The sequence below is a fragment of the Crassostrea angulata genome, chromosome 7 (genome assembly GCF_025612915.1).
Source record: "Crassostrea angulata isolate pt1a10 chromosome 7, ASM2561291v2, whole genome shotgun sequence".
Classification (NCBI taxonomy): domain Eukaryota; kingdom Metazoa; phylum Mollusca; class Bivalvia; order Ostreida; family Ostreidae; genus Magallana; species Magallana angulata.
In genome coordinates this window covers 9,968,835-9,988,233 of record NC_069117.1, presented here as the reverse complement: position 1 = coordinate 9,988,233, position 19,399 = coordinate 9,968,835, and the positions used below count along the sequence as shown (strand labels likewise).

Genomic DNA, 19,399 nt, shown 5'->3' with positions numbered 1-19,399 from the left:
ACTTAAATTTGCATGTTGATTTGTGTGTGTGTGTGTGTGTGTGTGTGTGTGTGTAAGAGGCAGAAATATTTTTACATATGAGTCATCGGAATAGAAAACATCTTCTCGAAAACCACTTTAATCGGTTGGAATAGCTGAAACTTGCATGGAAGCATCCCTATGTAGTATAGATTCAAATCCGTTTAAATTTACCCCCCCCTCCCCCCCCCCCCCCCCCAAAAAAGAATAGAATAGGATAGGACTACAATGGGGTGGTTTAAGTTGATTTTTACAAAGGAACAAATAAAGCAAAAATTCTTCAAAAAAAGAGGTCTGAATGTTACTTGAAGAACAGAACATGTACACGTAAACATAAAAACTTGAAAATCTTTTTAATAAAAAATCTACCCTGCTAAATTTATTTAAGACCAACGAGTAATTCAGGTAAGCAATGTGCTCCCTGGGCTTCGTACGAAAAAAAAGAGCAGAAAGATCGAACAATAGTTTTGTTATATATCATGATTAATTTATTGACCACCCAAACTATTCTATCATTTAAAGAAAATCAATAGCTAGGCAATCTTTACGAACATACGCTAGTTTGGACAGTTTACGCTTTATTAAACGCTTTGTACAAATGCGAATAATTCGAACCTCGATATGCTTAAGACCAATAAACCGGAAGTTTACAAGTGATGCGAAATTCGAAAGTGATGAGATACAGTCGGCTTCTCATCACGAGATTTGTTTGATTTGTTTTGAGAAAAAAAGTAATTGTTCTCAAGTTAACTGTAAATTACGAATACTTGAGATTCCAGAGATTACCATTTGGAACCCATTTACTGCATTGTTAATAATGTGATTAAACGTCAAGTTTGGACATGTCAAAATACTGTTGTTTGACCATGTTGACAAATATTTACTGCAAGAGCTGAGCGAAGAGAAAAACGGGTTTGTATAATTATAATTTTTTTTCAAGTATAAAGGGTCACACAGACGAGACTTTAATTCGAAATTTGAGATAAGGTAAATAAATTCAAAATAATTAACAATGGACATGTTAATATAGTATAGAGAATACTTGTACATGTATCAATGTGTATTACAGTTTACAGCTGAATTTCGGCCCCAAATCGGCCCCCAATCAGCCCCCCCCCAAAAAAAAGCTACATGTATCGTTAATTAGGAATTTCTAGCATATTGATTTTCCTTTTCAATAGTTTATTTTATAAAAGTATTAAATAATTATTGTTGTTGTAAGAGTTATCATTCTTTTACTTCAAATTGATAATATATTTAATTGGGGGGGGGGGTATCTTTGTTATGTACCATTTTCCTGAAATACATAAATTTATAATATGATATTGAAGCAGGCAGCTTATTAATGTTTTTTTAGCAAGAGTTATTCACCTTTGATTTATTGATTTTTGATATTTATTCTTTCCAATAATAACCAATTAGTGTGATGATTATTTTTTTTATACAATAATATATATTCTTTGTAAATAAGTTATGTATAAGTATTTTTGGGGTTAGGTCTAGATAGTTTGTTTATTTTTGGTTTTTTATTTTAAAATACTATGAATTATTTTAGGCCGGCACATATATAGGGACAGTGTCAATAAATTGCGTGTAGAAGAACAACTGTTTGATGTCAAACTTAGACAGGTACGGTTAGATTGAGTGTGTGGACATCACTGCTCTATCTAATCTTCGTGTGAACTAACCTACGATACAGAGTGTGCGGGCATCCCTGCTCTGTATCGCATTAATACAAGTGTGCAGTCATCCCTGCTTGTATTGGTGGTGGTTGTGGTGGAGCACTAGTGTGTGGTCATCCCTGCTGGTGTTTTGACCTTTCTAGCGCAAGTGTGCGGCACTCCCTGCTTGCGTTAGGATGCGTTGTTGGCGCAAGTGTGCGGTCATCCCTTGCAGTAATTTCAGGTGTCATTTCAGTAAATCTGTCATTTTGGTAAGTTGATGTACTGCCTTTTAAAGCTGTATATTCTTAAATTCATATTTTACTCTTTTTTATCAGAACTATGGAAAAGAAACAGAGAGGAACTGTCAAAAAATCAGCAGCAGGTCATGGTAAAGTTGTGGATAAGGGAAAGGTACATTATTTTATATCATGCATGCTATTTATTTGATTGCAATACATGTAATAATATGTACCAGTACTGATTTAAGACCAATTTTTTCTAAGTACTGTTTCTCAATAGCTTATTGTTAAATCATTTTTCCTATACCCGCATATATGGCAAGTTAACCTTTCCCATTAAATCACTGCACACGTCTAATCTTTATATTGAAGTTTAGCTAGCCATTAAATTATAATTATGCTTTTAAGAAATGATTTTACATGTATTTGTTTAGTGAATTAGATAATGTAAAGATAATTTGATTACGGTAATAGGTCATTGTTACAATGTACTCAGATGAGAGACGTGGCCCATGGTTCTTGTTTACTAGAATTACGTTTAAGACTGTAGTGTTTTCATATTGCTTTATTTTCAGGTTGGAAAGGCCAAAACAATTGCTGTTAAACCAAAAATCAAAGCACTGCCAGGAAAAAGGTTTCAAAATAAAATAGAAAAATTTCCATTTTTTTTAAATTTCAATATTGGATATTTTTTATGTAGGATAATGTGCCATCAATGAAAAAGACAAGATTTGTTTTTCTTAGTATAAATCATTGCAAGCATAGAGTGTACAAGTATCAGAATATATTTTATTTTTACTTCAATAGACCCACCACCAAGGCACCAAAGAAGACTAAGCCTGCTCCACATGTTGAGCCAGGTTATAGTCTGTACTCCAGCTTATCTGAGGATTCAACTCAAGAAACCTGTGTCAGGCTGCTGAACCAGCTCACGGAGAAAAGGAAAACAGGTTACAGCAGTTATCTTTCTTTCTGTGCTTAAACCTCTCGAGGTTTTAGATCCAATGTTCTAGCATATAATTCTGAAATGACATGTTGTCTAATATGTGAAGCTAATTTTAAATAAAAGTGGAATTTTAAAAAATGAAAGATTGAGATTAGTTACTAGTACTGCTACATATTCAACAGTGGCATAGAAGTGAATGTATAGAGACTAAAGGGTGTTTTATTCATACATGCACAACGAAAAAAGTACTCATTTAGTTTTCTAGATTAAAATCAAAATATATACATGTAACTTAGAAATCTAATTAACCAGTATTATATACAGTTGAACTTCGATATCTCAAACACCAATATCTCGAATACAATGGATATGTCGAAGTGATCTGTAAGTCCCAACCAGTTTTTTTTAAAAGTATTTTACTCTCAATATTTCGAATACTCGAATATCTCATAGTTTTTAAACAGTCCCATTTAGTTCGAGATAATGAAGTTTGACTGTATGTACAAGTACCTTTTTCACTACTATGGTAGAATGATTAGGCAAAGATTAAAGTTAGATCTATTCGTTGTAGAGGCTGTAGATCATCATACACAGTTTAACACAAGATTATCGTCCTCTACGCCTGACCCTGACCGATTGTTTGTTGACATTGACCAGCAGATGATTCCAGAGAGGGACACTTCCTCACCCCTGTGGAAAACTGTGCTGGCCTCTCAGAATGTGGCAGCTAACAAGGGTAGGGCTTTCTCTGTAAGATCATACTTTACAAAATGTCTTATTGAAGCAGACTTAGATAAATGCAGAGTACATTATAAATCTCTTTATTACAGAAGTAGAACTTTAAAATATAATGTCTCTTAATAGTTTTTTTTTTTTTCAAAATTAAAAAATAATATTCTTAAAGTACCTGAGATTTCTTTTTTTAGGACTAGAAGTTAAATAGATTGAGTACAAATTGTGAAATTTTACTGATTTTTTTTTTCATAGTTACATTATAAAATTTCAGACTTATGTCCCACCTCATGTTCAGGATTCATTTCTCATCAGTGGAGTTCAGAAAGCACCAGTCATCCATTCAAATTCCCTTCAGCCCATGCTGTTCCTCTGAAGGCCCCTGCAGCCATAAGCAATGACATGTCACAGATGCCATTTACTCCATGCAATCCACAAGTACCAGCCACACAAACTTCTAGCCAGGGGTTTGTGCCAATAGGGTTGTGCAATGACAGTGATGCTGAGAGCCTTCAGCAGTTTCCAATCAAAGAGCATGCTCCTAGTTTGCAGAAGTTTGTATCACACAATGCTGAAGCTCTCTCAGACAATCAGACAACCCCAGATACTAGTAGGTCAGGTTATGTCAACTTGCCAAGGCCAGCAGGAGGGGTGGGTATTCCCCCTCAGCAGTCTGGAATTCCCCAGTACACTCAGCAGAATGGCCTCTTTCAGCTGAGGTCCCAAGTACCTCAACAACCTCAAGATGGGCCTTATGCCTCAAAGGTTCAGGCATTTGACTCTTTTGATGCCCCAAAGGTACCTCAAGGGTGGAAGTTTTTTGAGCAGTATGCAAGTGGACAAATGTCATACCCCTCTCCAGTACCAGAAAACCAGCAAGAGTACCAATATGAAGGGAGTTATCTCCTCCCACAGACTGTTGTTCCAGAAAAAGACACTCCCCCGTTTACTATTCCGCAGCTTAATTTATCTGATGATCATCAGATGGAGAGAGGCCCAAATCTCCATGACACCCTGTCGACCATCACAGGCTCTGTGAACCAGTCGATGGATACCCCTCGGACACTATTCAGCTCTGGCTCACCAAAAAGCAGTCGGCAGGTTACACCCAAGAACTCTTCAGGTTCATCAAGCTCAAAGAGTGTTCATTTCCACATCCAAGACAACCCGGTGAAGGATTTATCTAAAAGCAGCAGTAAAACTAGTCACGAAACACAGACAGACGATGGATGCTTATATCAACAGGCAGATACTGGCCACCAGATTAATGAGTTGATGTCTACAGGGGTACCAGCAAACAGCCACTCTTCAGTGCACTCTTCTGTACAAACTGAAGGTCAAAAATCTGAAAAGTCAGCAATATCCCACGGTAAGCTATTATTAACTTTCATGTATATTGTACATGATGAAATTGTGTATATGTATATTTTATAGTACAGGTACATGAAATAATCACATAATTAGCAAACTTTTCACAGATACATATTTGAGTTCATAGGCACATGTAGGTTAAGATCATACTATAATAAAATAATCAGAGATGTATATACATGTACACATATTTAAATGATTAGCAACTTCTGAAATGCCAATTTTGCCTCCCAAAACTTAACAAATCTTCACATGCTTTTGTGATTTTGCACTAAAAAAGCAAAACCTTTCATGAATTTATTTTTTAATTCTTCACTAAAATTGCAACATCTTTGATAAATGTTTGTTACTCCTAATTACTGAAATTTTTGTTTGTCTTATTAAAGTGAATCATATTTAAAAAAAAAAAACATTGATAAAAGGAAAAGAAACAACATAACGATGAAAAGGTAATCAGAAACAATTGCAATTTTATAAAACTCTATCATTGCTTTTAGTCTTATATTATCAAATAATAATATATATTCATATATGATGCCTTATATCAGGAGATTCACAAAACTTGCTTATCAACAATATAAACAAATTTTTACAATTCATGTTGAATTTTTAATTAAAATCTTGTGTCAGATACATCAAGGAGATGCAACAATTTTTGATGTATTCTGTAAAAAAAAAAAAAAGCTGAAGGAGAGTCCGAGTTTCAAGACTTGGAGAGTTTTTAAATTGTTGTTAGCATTTCGAAATCTTGGAGAGCATCAGTTGACAGACGAATGACGTACATGTGTAGACAAGTTGACATTTCAATGTGGAACAAAATCTTTCTATTTTAACCCTCCACCTGTGCCTTATGCAATTTCTTGTCTACCACCCGGGGTTCATTGTGTAACATTATTTCCATGCAGATGATAGTTCCCAGCTGGTAACGTCTTCTGTGAAAAGTGATGTCCCAAATCCATGGAGTGGAGTGCAAGCCAAAGCAGGCATGAAAAAACTACGATACTGTCTGAGAGAGCTCAAGGAGTGTGGGAAGATCAACAGTAAGATGAGAATTACAGAATCTACGTCTCTATTCTATGTCCTGTTTATTACTTGTGAATAGTCAGTGCGTGGAAGATCAAGATATTTTCTATGATTTATGAAGATGTCTTGAATCACATTAGTTTGATACATAAATTAGTAAAAAAAAATAAGAAAAGAATGAAATTCCTTAACTATCAAAGGAAACAGTGTCTTATAAACATTCTAAGTATGGCAGATGAATAAACTTTTTGTATTACTTAAAGATACATCCTTCATTAACCAATATCGCAGCAGCAGTTATTTCATTTTCTCGCATTATTGATGACTTATGGTAATGTGCAATGATATATTCCTTGATTCTTTGACAATAAGACTACATAGTAGATCTTGACCTTAACAGTGCTGTGCTTGAAATTTATACTTTTAATTGCTGAAATTAATTATCAGATAAAAATGCATCTATAAAATTCAAAAATCTTTTTTAAGTACCAGTTAAAACACTGATATTTTCAGAACTAAAAAGCTGATACATTTTGTGTCACATAAAGCCTAAAAAAGATTGAAGTAAAAGTGAAAATCTCATTGGCAGACACACTTTGCATATATTATGGATAATGCACACGGTTACAGGGGGTAGATCGTTGTGGTTACGATGCCCTAAATAAAACAATCTACACCTAAATATAACATTAATTAGAATAAAAAGAGCATCAGTGACGTCATAACATACAAAATGAGGTTAAACAAAGCTGATCAATTAGAAAAACCTTAAATATCAACGCATGTAATGAAATAAAGAAGACTGCAAATTTTGGATACTTTGAATTTGTGGCCACAGAAATGGTTTACTGAAAGATGGAACCATTAGGGTATATTATTGATGAAAATCTATTTTAAAGAAAAGTCTGAAATTGAACACACAAGAAAAATTGCAATGCTTAAAAAAAGTGAATGACAGCAGTTATTATTATAAGACTGATAAATGATTTTTTCAAGGGCGTTGCCTGTTTTGGATATTTGTATACAAAAGTTGCATTGTTTTGCATGTCTACTGGAATAATGATAACCGTTTTCAAAATGAAGACTGGTAGAAGCTGTCTTGCTCATCATTATTTTTTTTTAACCATCTGCTCAGCTTGTCTTAGTGGTTGATGCTCAGTAGTAGATCTAGAGAAGATTTTTAGAGATTGCAATAATTTTCAATGTTCACCCCCCAAAGCATTGGCCCCTGGGGTCCCTGCATTTGGGGATTATAAATTCAACATTCATCAGATACTTCAGACCATATGTGGTCAAGTTTAGCCTTCAGTTGTATTTTCAGATAAGAAGCTGAAATTGTTGCTCCAGACACAATGCATGACAATGGACTAATATATTAATTACATTCCACATATTTTTAGCTTGTAAAGTGTGTTGAAAGCTACGACATTTATAACACTGTAATACACACAGGGTACTCAAAGAGTAAAATAATGAGTTTTGTTATGACTACACAAAAAAGCTGTAAACAGCAACATCACAAGTGAAAATCAAGTTCACACTTGTGGCTGTTACAGTGGCTCTTCCATTAATATGAACTTACTCTTAGGATATGATTGGAATTTTAAGGTATAAATCACATTTGCAGACAAGTCAAGAATTAAAAATGTAAATAAAAGATTAAATAATGATTTTTTAAGATACAGTCTCATAAATGCAGCAGTGTGTGCATACAAATTTTCATAACGTGCTAGATGAAACTTGAATATTCTGTACATTTGGAATATTTCAGAGGACAAAGAAATCAAACGGTTGGTGAAGGATGTGGAGGACACTTTAGAGACTATCCCTCAGTTAAAGAGTACATTTAGTCTGCAGGCAGAGATAGATCTAGCCATACAGCCTCTACGCAGTGAAAACGCTCAGCTCAGAAGGTTTGTCTGCCTTGTTGAAATAAGTATTTGTTGTACTGTAATCAAATGTGAAGCACCTAACTGAAAATGGCTACTGCTTTTGCCTTATACTGGGAGTTAAGTTGCAATGAACCGACATCCCATCTAGAGGGGAGTCGATGACTCGTGCCTGCTTAGCACCACAAAAACAAAAGATATGCCTCTTTATGTCACAGAAAAGGATTTTACTTCTTTAACATATAGTTATCACATTTATAGTGAAATACCAGCAATAAACAATTATTTTTGTAAGAAATTTAACTTGAAGTAACCCTCAATTATAATTTATAGGAATAGAAATTCTAGGTTTAGACTCATTGTAAACAAAAATGTGATACCATTGTATGATACAGCAAAGCTACTGTTCTTGTAGACGTCTACGTTTGATGAACAAACAAGCAAAAGGAACCCCAACTCAACCAACTGAAGCTAAAAAGGATCTTTCTAAACCAGATGGTGAGCTTAAAAAGTTCCTCCTTCTCTAGATCTCTTCTCAATAGAGTTTTTGTTTATCAGCTTTATTCCTTTATGTTTGAATTTTAAGCTCACCTGAGCCAAAGACTTAAGTGTTTTTTAGGTCAAAGTTTGTCAGTTATCTGTCGTTTTTGTTTCATAGCAAACATTTTACGTTTTCATCTTCTACCCTAGAACCACTAGGCAAATGTCAACCAAACTTGGCACAAAGCATGCTAGGGGGAAGAGCTTTCAAGTTTGTTCAAATAAGGGGACATATATCCTATGAAGGGAAGATAATATGAATCATTGAACTTGTGTAGAAGCATCCTTAGGTAGTGTAGATTCAAGTTTGTTCAACATCCTGATCACAAAAGTTGGGGTGTGACCACAAGGTGGGATCAAATTTTTACATTATGATATACATGTATAGAGAAAAATTTAATAAAAAAATCTTCTTCTCAAAAACCAATTGGCCAATAAAGCTGTAATTAGTGTGAAAGCATCCTCAGGTAGTGTAGATTAAAACCCCTGTCACACCGGGAGCTGTGTCCTCACGGCAATCCCGCTGCTTCCTTAAATAACGTAAAACGCCAAGGTAAACGCAGTAGAGTCTCCTAAAGCGCCGTAACAACGCGACGGCATCTTCGTCCATCGCGGTAGGATCACCTTGAAGATTTAAGAATGCCATGCGACGGCGCACACTTTGAACATGCACAAAGTACGCGCCTTGGCTCTGCGTTCTCATAAATACGTCGTAAAAGCGTAGTGAGGTCACCGTGACAGTGGCGCAAGATCTCAAACAGTGTCATGAGAGCTCCGTAGGCGCACTCAAGGAACGCAGCTAATCGCAGTGCAGATGCAGTGATAAGTCAATTGCCCTTGCACGGAGACCTCACGGAGTCCTTTGGGATCTCACTGCGTCTCTGTTGCACTCTCACTGCGCATCCACAGCATTTGAACAAGTTTTTTTTCATTTGGCTGCATTCACACAGCAACCCCAAAGAGCTGTTGCTGCGTTCATCGCGCTCTCGTGACGTTTCTTCTTCGTTTATTCCGCTCTCCCGCAGCGTTTCTAGTGCATTGTCATCAAGACCACGAAAACTCGAAAAATGGCTGTTGTACAATAGCAAGCGATGTAATAATTATCAATTGGATGTAGAAGACTATGTAAAAAGTAGCATTTGCTAATATTCCAAGACCATGGACTTAGATGGAATTCATGCCATTTAGTTCTGATGTTTCCAAATCTTTTCTATGTTTTCTAACAACTATATCGGATCTTTTTTGTAGACTTGACTACTAAAAGTTTTGTCCTAGTCCTTCACAAATTATTTAGAAATAACTGTTTCAATTACAATGTACCTTTTCATAAAATCAACAAAATTTTTAGTCATATATTTACTAGTTGTAAATTCTTTTTTTTTTTTTTTTTATTAAATTTTTATTGTCATTTTCATAATTATTACAAGGAATCAAAGAAACAAACCAAATATTTATTGGCACTCACACACCCTTTCATACACTTGCACACATAAATATCAGAAACACATTCTAATTGTTTACAGGAAAATTAAATTTCAAAAATATTTTTCCAGTTTGACCATTGTTTGTCAAATTTTAACATTTCACATGATTTAATTGATATGTATCTTTCAACCTTATATTTGAAATAGATATGTTGTAATAGTCCCTTTAAGTGAGGGATCTTTTTTTGTTTCAAACAGTTAAAAATATACTGTTTGGTATACAAAATTATAAAGTTTACAACTTTGTTACCCTGATTTAGAGGTATTTCACCAAATATTACATTATTAACATTAAATCCAATTCTATTTGTAGTTTTACAATAGATATGCATGCTGAGTTTATTCCATAATGGCAGTATTTCTAAACATTTAATAAATACGGTACATGATGAATTGTTTCTACATCTTCTTTGCAAAAAGAACAACAATCATCAGTGCTTACATTGATTTTTTTAAGATAGTATTTTGTAGGCAACATTCTGAAAAGAATTCTGTACTGAAGCCATTGTACTGAGGTATCAGCACTTGTTTTAAAACATACTTTAAAGAACTCTTTAACAGAAACATTAATTTCTAGTTGCATGGATAGTTCAGTGTTCCATTTCTGAATGGAACTTGGTATAATATCTTTTCTATTAATAAGATTGTACAAGATTTTCGAACATTTTTCAAACAATAAAACATACTCAAAGTAAAATGGAATGTATGGATAGTAATATTTTTTAACATCAGATGGTTGTAAATTCTTGTTTGATTCCCATACAAATGTACAAATTAATATTAACCTACTAAGAAGTAAAGACTGTCTTGTGGCCGCAGTCAGCGCGCAGAGCACGCCGTGGACGTGCAGTAAAAACTCCTAGCACGTCATGAGCGCTTGGCGGAGACTCAGCGAGAGCGCAGTTAATCACCAAGTAGAACTCGGTGAAAACGCAGTTACACGCCATGTGAGCTCCGTAAGAATGCCTCGGTCGCCGTCAGGACGCCGTCCACTTGTAAAATTTTCAAATAAAACTACATTTTTTCTGAATTTTCCTTGCGATCCTATACAGCAATTCCATGAATTTTACAACGCCGTGAACACGCCGTGGGGACGCAGCTTGGTGTGACAGGGTTTTTAAGTTTGTTCAAATTATGATTCTCATTGTTGGGATAGGGCAACAAATCATTTTATACAGGATCTATTATACTGAATTTTTCAGATATTTTGTATTTGACTCAATAAAGCTGATTTTATGATGGCTGTTGCTTAGGTGAGCGATATGGCCCATGGGCCTCTCGTTTGGTGAATTCATTGAGTGAGGTCCGAGTTTTTTAGTTACTGACTTTAAATATTTTGTCATAACAATTTGAATATTTTTATATTAAAGTACATGTACCAGTTTAGTGTAAGAATAAAAGTTTATTTCAGATCTTGGGTATCGCTAAGTTGGCATGTCTAATCAGGTGCATGTAAAGCTTTGTTTACTTTTATAGATTCTGTGTCACAAAAGAAAATCACAGCACTCCAGAGGGAACTTATAGCAGAAAAGGAATTTAAAGTGAAACTAGCAACTGAAATGAAAGACATGCACACTCAGTTGCAGAAAATGAAAGTAGAAAGGAGTAGACTTATAGCTTCAGTCAGTGAAAAGGTAAAACAAGTTTTCTTTATCGCTTCTTAATACAATTAAAGATAATAAAGGAATGACAATACAAAATGATTAATAACAAAATAGATGTAGCAAAAATGCATTACTTCTCAAGTGTTTAGTCAGCCCGCGGGCTGACTTATTAAGTTGGGATGAAACTTCCATTAGGCTTGTGTAAATTGGAATTCTGGGAAGGAATTATAGACACTCTGTGTTAGAGAAATTGGAAGTTATGAAACTGGTCAGTTTTTAAATAGGTCAAACTGCTTATCAGCCAGCCTTGGATTTTGTCTGCAGCCATGGTCTGCATATATATTTTCTCTAACATTCAGAAAGCAATCTTTGCAAAGTTACAAGTCTAATTATTAAGTAGATCTGCAGTCATACATTGTATGTACCAGTACACTGCTGCACACCTACATGTATATCTCTTACCCTACAGTCTTAAAAGTATACTGTGCTAGCTATAAATGTACACCCACATATTATTATTGTGCAGGAAACTATGAACCTTGTATTTTTATAGATGGTGTATTCACTTTGACCTAAAATTAATATTCCACGGGCTGACTTTATAAGCTGTTTAAAAAGATAACCTTGTTATTAATAGAAGCAGTGTATCATTAGTTATTTTAAATGAATTAAGATCTTATTTCCTGTAGCATGGTTGAAAGAAAGGATGGGCTTGTTTTCTTCAGTGTAGATAAAACAAGCCCATCCTTTCTCTTCTTGCAAAGAGGAATTTTTTTTAGTGACTAGTTTTTTCAGACTTTTGGTACCAAAAGGAAAACAGTTGATTTTATTCACATTTATGAATTTTTTGCTTAATCATTCTATCTTAGAAGTGAAAAAAGGTATAATAATACTCGTTGATTAATTTACACCCCATCTGTATCTATAACACAACTATATTCTGAGATGTAGATTACATGGTTGTCTCTAAAAATTGAAGTAGAAGTAAGAAATAAACAAGAGGCCCAAGGACCACATCACTCACCAGTACAACAATAGTCATGAAATCATCCTAATGGAGACATAATACAAAATATCTGGACAATTAAGTATAATACATGTACATGTAGATCCTGTATAAACAAAAATCCAAGTTTTGAAGCTTTAACTTGTGGGAAAGCAAATTCAGATAGTGTAGATTCAAGTTTGTCAAAGTTATCATCTTTGGGGGTACGGTGAAGCCAAAATAGAGGGTTGTAGTTTTATCAAGGAAAATTTTTTAAATTATTTTCAAAAAATCATATTGTATAATATATGGCATTATTTATATGCAATTATTTTGACATATTGTTGATTCTTAATTGTTTAAACATGAACCCCTGAGCAATTCTTGGGCCTCACAAGAGATTCAAAGTATGATGTAGTTTTACATATACATAAACAGTTGTTTAAGATATTCTTGAGCTCTGTAATGCTCAGTATGTGATATGACTATAAAAACATAGTACAAAATTGGCTCAATGTTTTATGTTAGAATATTTGGAGAAAAATATCAAAATCTTTTTACACAGGAAATATTCTACTGTATTGTCCAGGTGTTTTGTATGCGACTGCAAAGCTGATTTTATTATTGTGATTGTTGCTCAAGTGAATGATGTGGCCCATGGGCCTCTTGTTTGTTTCTTGCTATACATGCATACTAAAACTTGATTAAATTAACCGTTAGCAAACAATCATGATATATGAAAAAACTTATGAATTTTATGGTACATTTCAAAATAATTCTTAAACCAGCCTAGGACAGCCTTTCTATCCAAAAACTGAAATTCATCCTATGATTTTAGGAGACAGAGGAGTTAAAAATTAGACAAGAATGTATTCAGGATGCTCACCAATTCCGTAATGACTTGGACAGTTTGCAGAGGCAAATAAAGGGGGCACGCATACAATACGAGGCCTTGGAGAGGGAAAATCACATCTTACAAGTGACGCTACATCAAAGAGACGAGGAAATTAAACAACAGAAAGACGTTGTAGAGTAAGTAAAAAAAAAAATTGAAAATTTTGAATTGATTTTTTTCACATGACTTTAAAACAAAATGAGCTGCAATTTTCATGTGGAAGTTTTTTGTTGTGAAATATTTTATGATCAAGCTATTTAAAGGCCCTGATTTAAGCAAAATCCCGTTTTTGTCATCCTGTACAAATATAATATTAATATGCCATTAGTTCCTTAGTTGAGAAATTTTTACCCCAATAAAATCTAATGATACAATTAAGTGCAGACATCATAAAAGCAAGTTTTTGCAGCAAAATAGAATTCAGAGAAATACACTCATACTGCTATATGCTTATTGCTATAAGCAAGAATTGAATTAATAGATGATTCATATTTTTTTTTCAATATGACCAAGATTTAATTAAATTAAACGATTATTGTACACCTTTTTAACAATGGAAAAGAATTTCACATTGGTACTAGGTGGAAATAAAAGTTCACTTCAGCATAGAACTTTATCATCGAGTTCTGTGAACTTAAAATGTCTTCTCTTCTGGAATTCTGACACATTTTACACTATTACGAAAAAATTACAATATCAAAGGTCATAATAAAATACCATCATTGAAGTTATACCAAAGTAGATATATACAAATGTACATCAGCAAAAAGAAAAAGAAAATTATGATAAGTATTTATATCTAATTCTATACATGTTAAAACCAACCACAGTGATATAATGTATATATATATATATATATATGTTATTTTATGCCCATCAAAAATTTATCCTGCTCTTAGCACCATTATAACTTGTTGTTTTGAAAATGGTTTCAGAAAGAATGCACCTGTGCATGTTGCAGATGTCAGAGGATTGGTAGGAAATTAGACATAAATTTAATTTACTCTATTTCTTTGAATTAATGAGATTGTATAGAAAGCCCTTCATTGCATACACAACAGACATAATCAATGTCTGTATTTAGACAATCAACAGGAGCATGCACTACCTTTATATCCTGTTTTTGAATAAATTAGAACATGTGATTTTAGATATTGTACCTGTTGGTTGGGGTAAATATACTAAACAAAACCACTGTTAGTCTCACATACCCTTACCAAGCAGTTCAGGAGGCATATGCCAGGCTGGTCATAGGTTTCGGACATTGAACATTTCCGAAGAGAAAAAACAGATAAATCAAGCTTTAATATTCTGTATTTTAAGCAATCAAGGCTTTTGCTGAAAAAATACCGTAAGTCAAATCAAAAAGAAAAATAAATATGGAGAGCTCTCAGTTTACTTATATTGGTTTACTATTAAAATCAACTTTGTCAAAATATAAAAGGTTTAATCTGTTGAGCAGCATATACAATGAACTGGTAGTTACGGTTTGTTATCATCTCTGCAGTAGGTTTAAATATTGAAGATACCTTGCCAGACTCAAACACAGGCACCTGATGTTTTTAAACTTTTCTCTTTAAACTGAAAAACATTCTTGTACTATAATTATACTACAAGGTTTTGGAGGTTTTTTTCATAAAGGGAAAAGTTTAACAAATCAGGTGTCTGTGGTCTCAACAATCTTGTAGTGATAATAGGATTCAGGTTGTTTATGATCAAATCAGATTCAACAACAAGAGGATTAGAAATTATGTTTTCTGATCTTGTTTTTGTTTTGACTCTGTTGGACTTGATAGACGTATTAGACAGATGGATGGGATTCATTTAAAAAGTGGAAGAACACACAAATAACAGAAATGTTTTCTTCACGACATACTGTAAACCAACTTTTATTCATGTGAGAGAAATTTCCGCGAGGTTAGCGAGAGCCTTGTCGTCGCAAATATTTCTTTCCGCGAACCAATCTTTTGTCTATTGTTTTGATAACAATACAGGTCTGGATAAGGCTTGGTTCCGAACATTAGTCGTCGTGAACCAGTTTATTGGCATTTAATAGCGAAATAAAGTCGCCGCGAATAAAATTGATTTACAGTATCTGGTAATAGTAAAGTGGTTGTAACTACAGTTATGACTTCAATGTGCTTGGTAAGTTGGTATCATATGTGGTCCTCAATACTCCTCCAGAAAATGTCATGTCATATGTTATTTATTTCATCCTACATCAACTGTAGATTTCTTATTTTACGCAAGTAGTTCATTCCGCAATTCAATTGTTTTGCATTAAATCGCATAATATAAAATCGCAAATGCCCAGTTTATATCATAGTTTCATTAAGTTTACACTGTTCAAAAATTAAAAGCAAAATTTTAAAATCTACGAGATGTTCTTCTCGCGATATTTACGTGATAATTAATTCCTTGCGTTTAATTAAGAATCTACAATATTTCTTGTTATGTCCTGCCAAATAGTCCTTCTAGTTCTAGACTTATGGTATGTCCTATTCTGAGTATATTGATTGATGAATGGTATTGTGTTTGAAAGAGCCTATAAAAACGAGACTAGAATTGTTTTTCCAGTGATGTTTTATGCAAAGAGACAGCTCATTCAAACAAAATAACTCTATCAGGGAAAGAAACGTCCACTTCTTAAAAAATTCTTGAAGCAACCATATTGAAGAGTAAGATACCTTAAGATGAAACAAATTAAACATATTTCAGGTCTCTGAGGGAGGCTGTTGGACAGGTCCTTCAGGAGCTTGAGGCCAGCAGGACAGGGGGAGACACTTCATTCATATCCAACAACAGCTTCAGTCTGCAGCGTCTGCTTCATATACTGGGTGGAAAACAGATAACAGGGTATCTACACTATCAAAAGTACTCCAAACAGCATATCTGTAAAAGATCTCTGTAAGATAATAAACATACACCATGGAACAATCATTTCGTAGATTGATCATGCAAGAAATATGTAAGTCATCAAATTGATATGTGCCAGTTTTAACCTGGATGATGAGATTTTAAAATCATTTTCAGGATGGAGCGCAGTGTTTTGTCTGATCCTGGAGTTCACTCCCTCTCCAATGTGTATAAACCCCAGACAAGGGCATCTGCCTTGACAGCAGAATCCCTGGCAACACACAACAGGTTACAACATCCAACTAAATCTGGCAGCAGAAAGTTTGGTGAGGACAGGGATCCAGTTGACAACCTGGATGAGGGGGCACCAGTTGACCACAAAAGCAGCATGTCTGACACTGAGGTGGAATACCAGACCTTTGATTCTCGTAAGAACACAAGGCAGAACTTACCATCACAGAGACACAGAAGTTTATCTGGAGATGGAAAACATTTTGAAAACAATGGACAGCAACTTATAAAACACACAACTCATTACGGAAGAGATGGTAGTTATTTGACTGGAATGCTAAAGAAACATGACAGAAGTGACAACGTATTCATGGCTAAGAACCAGAGACTTCGATTTGAAGAGGAGGATACATTTCCAAAAAGTGGATATGAAAACAGTAGTAGAAGATACGGTCACCATGAAGAGACAAGGTCAGATTTGGATACACAATCAAAATTCAGTGCAGCTGAATCAAGATACAGTGTTACCGATTACTTCAAAAAGTATAATTCCCCCAATCCAACTTTTAAAACCCATTCCAGAACTATGGATCCATCTCGAACCCAAGAAAGTTTTGAAGTAAGTGATGTATCTAAACCAAATGTAACTCCAAGAAGTAAACCTCATCGGCGATCTTTGAGTCAGCCAGAAACATCAGTGTTTTCAAATAGTGAACTCCCTCATTTCTCCTCACCTCAAAAACCGTCCTCACACCAATCTTCCTTGACCCAACATTCAATTACCCAGAAATCTCTGCTCTCTCCTCAGGACCGGCTATACAGGGGAACAGCTTTAGATAACTCCATTAGTGCTATTGATGACGATAATATTTCAAGTGTATCAGGAAGGTCTCCTTCATCTTCTTCTGTTGATGAGAAGACGTTTAAAAAGGGGATTGCTACTCTGGACGCAAATATCTTGAAGCTGCAACTTGCCTTGCAGAAAACCAAAAGCATGTTGTCTTAAATGTAAATAACTTAATAAATTAAATCTCCTATTCATGAAATTTTTCTTTTCTTTTCTTTTTTTTCATTCCCCAAAAGGGTATACAGTACTGTACTTTCCCATTATTTCAGTTTAGTTGATCAATATTTAAGAACTGGTTTACCGTACTTTCACTTTATTTAAAGTTGCATGGATAATATAAAGAGTATCTCTTTATGCCTGCACTGTCATACCTGTTTTCCTCATCTTTCAGTAGATCACACTTATACAATATATTGAAAACAAGATATTTTTACCTTTCCTGTTGAATTCAGTGATTTTTGTGTGTTTAGCTTAGTTTTAAGAAAATTCTTTTTTTATTTTTTAAAAAATTATTGGATATTTCAAGATACATATAACAATAATCATTTAACACTGATATCATTATTCTTAATTTTCTATTTGCTCAGTTTCCAAGAAATTATATCAATACTTTTACAAAGCTGAGTGTCGATGATAACAGTTTATGCTTATATAATATGGCTATTCCTACTCTCTTTATTTCAATATTTTATATTTTTTCAATTTGCTGAGTTAAAAATGTTAAAGCTGTTTCAACCAAACTTCATTTAAAGATACAAATGGAAGAGTCAAATTTAACTGCGTCTTTTTTTATACCTTGATCGCATACCATGGCGAAACAATGTTAAGTAATAATTTATACGAACTGGCATGGAAAAATATCCTACCTTCATCATGTTATACCATTATCCTTGACCAGTGCAATAAGCAATACATGGCGCATTTTTCGTCGCTTCAGTGCTAAAGTGTCAGGTGAGACATTCTTTGTCAAAGATGAGGCGTGGGGTTTTTTTTTTAATAGAATCCCATTTCTTCAACTAAATATTGTAAAATATTGAAAACTATCTGTTTTAAGAACGCTGGATTGAGGGTGATTCCGTTACTACACTTATGAGGCTGGCGGGATGGTCATACCTAACATTTTCAGATATGATTTGTGAAGATATTTAGTAAAGAAATAATTACATAAATTTTGGTACGAATTTAGGCATTTTCCTTTCTTATAACTTTGAACCGGACTATTCCTCAAGATAACAATACAGTCTAAAATTGGCCACCGCCATCCAATCCTTGTAAGTTTACTATGCCTCTTTTTAATAAAAAAAAATTGCTAATACAATGTATAAGTAGTTGCAGCGTTTTATGAAAAATGTGAAAATTGACATTTAATTGATAAAATAACCGATGGCAAAATAGAAGCATTTGGATAAAATAAATTATTTCCTAAATTCGATATAATTAAGTCAACATATGATCTTTGTCATTTATGGGCCTTTTGGGTGGCTTTGATTAAGATTTTATGGTTTTGCCTCCTAGGGAATTGGGTGTGAATATCTTTGGCGATACATGTTCATTCAAACTGCATGTTGAATTTCTTCTGCTCACTGTAGGTAAGGCTTGGAAACATTAATTAAAGCTAGTCGACAATAAGAACAAGGAATGTGTATTCAAAGTCCATAGACGTCGGAACCGGGGGGGGGGGGGGGGGGGGGCTAGGGGGTGCTTAGCCCCCCCCCCCCCCTTTTTTTTGCAAAGTAAGACCTAATCATTAGACACAAAGCATCATAGAGGGTTCAACCCCCACCCCCACCCCACCCCCCCCCCCCCCCCCCACTTTTTCTCGCAGCAAAGATAATTGTTCATAAATTTACCTTGAAGAAGTATAGTTTACCCCCCCCCCCCCCACCCCACGGATTAGGAATTTCATGATTTGGGAAAAAATATTTTTGGCTGGTAAGAATTTTCTTTTTTGGAAGTATAGTTTACCCCCCCCCCCCCCACTTTTAATTTGCTTCCGTTGCCACTGCAAACACGAACCGCCATCTGGCAATCGGTTTTTAGAACGCAGTTCGCAGTTCGCAGTTCGCAATTGAATA

At 34.5% G+C, this 19,399-nt stretch overlaps 1 protein-coding gene across 2 annotated transcripts; it reads left to right on the top strand.

Moving 5' to 3' along the window:
- Nucleotides 1-657: 657 nt before the first annotated feature.
- LOC128156069 (uncharacterized) lies at nucleotides 658-17,523 on the top strand. Of its 2 annotated transcripts, XM_052818059.1 has the most exons (14): nucleotides 658-930; nucleotides 1,574-1,647; nucleotides 2,018-2,093; nucleotides 2,497-2,555; nucleotides 2,729-2,871; nucleotides 3,439-3,603; nucleotides 3,874-4,968; nucleotides 5,876-6,010; nucleotides 7,765-7,906; nucleotides 8,298-8,380; nucleotides 11,383-11,540; nucleotides 13,334-13,527; nucleotides 16,109-16,246; nucleotides 16,424-17,523. In XM_052818059.1, the coding sequence occupies exons 2-14, from the start codon at nucleotides 1,631-1,633 to the stop codon at nucleotides 17,481-17,483; spliced, it is 3,465 nt and encodes a 1,154-aa protein (XP_052674019.1). In that variant the 5' UTR covers nucleotides 658-930; nucleotides 1,574-1,630; the 3' UTR covers nucleotides 17,484-17,523. The 2 variants fall into 2 exon arrangements, with proteins under 2 accessions (XP_052674019.1, XP_052674021.1); XM_052818061.1 differs by lacking the exon at nucleotides 1,574-1,647.
- Nucleotides 17,524-19,399: the final 1,876 nt, after the last annotated feature.

What these genes read in the sequence shown, in the direction of transcription:
- LOC128156069 (XM_052818059.1), top strand. An exon ending in CACGGAGAAAAGGAAAACAG is followed by an intron (nt 2,872 to 3,438) that starts GTTACAGCAGTT and finishes TATTCGTTGTAG; the next exon opens with AGGCTGTAGATCATCATACA. An exon ending in GGTGGAAAACAGATAACAGG is followed by an intron (nt 16,247 to 16,423) that starts GTATCTACACTA and finishes AATCATTTTCAG; the next exon opens with GATGGAGCGCAGTGTTTTGT.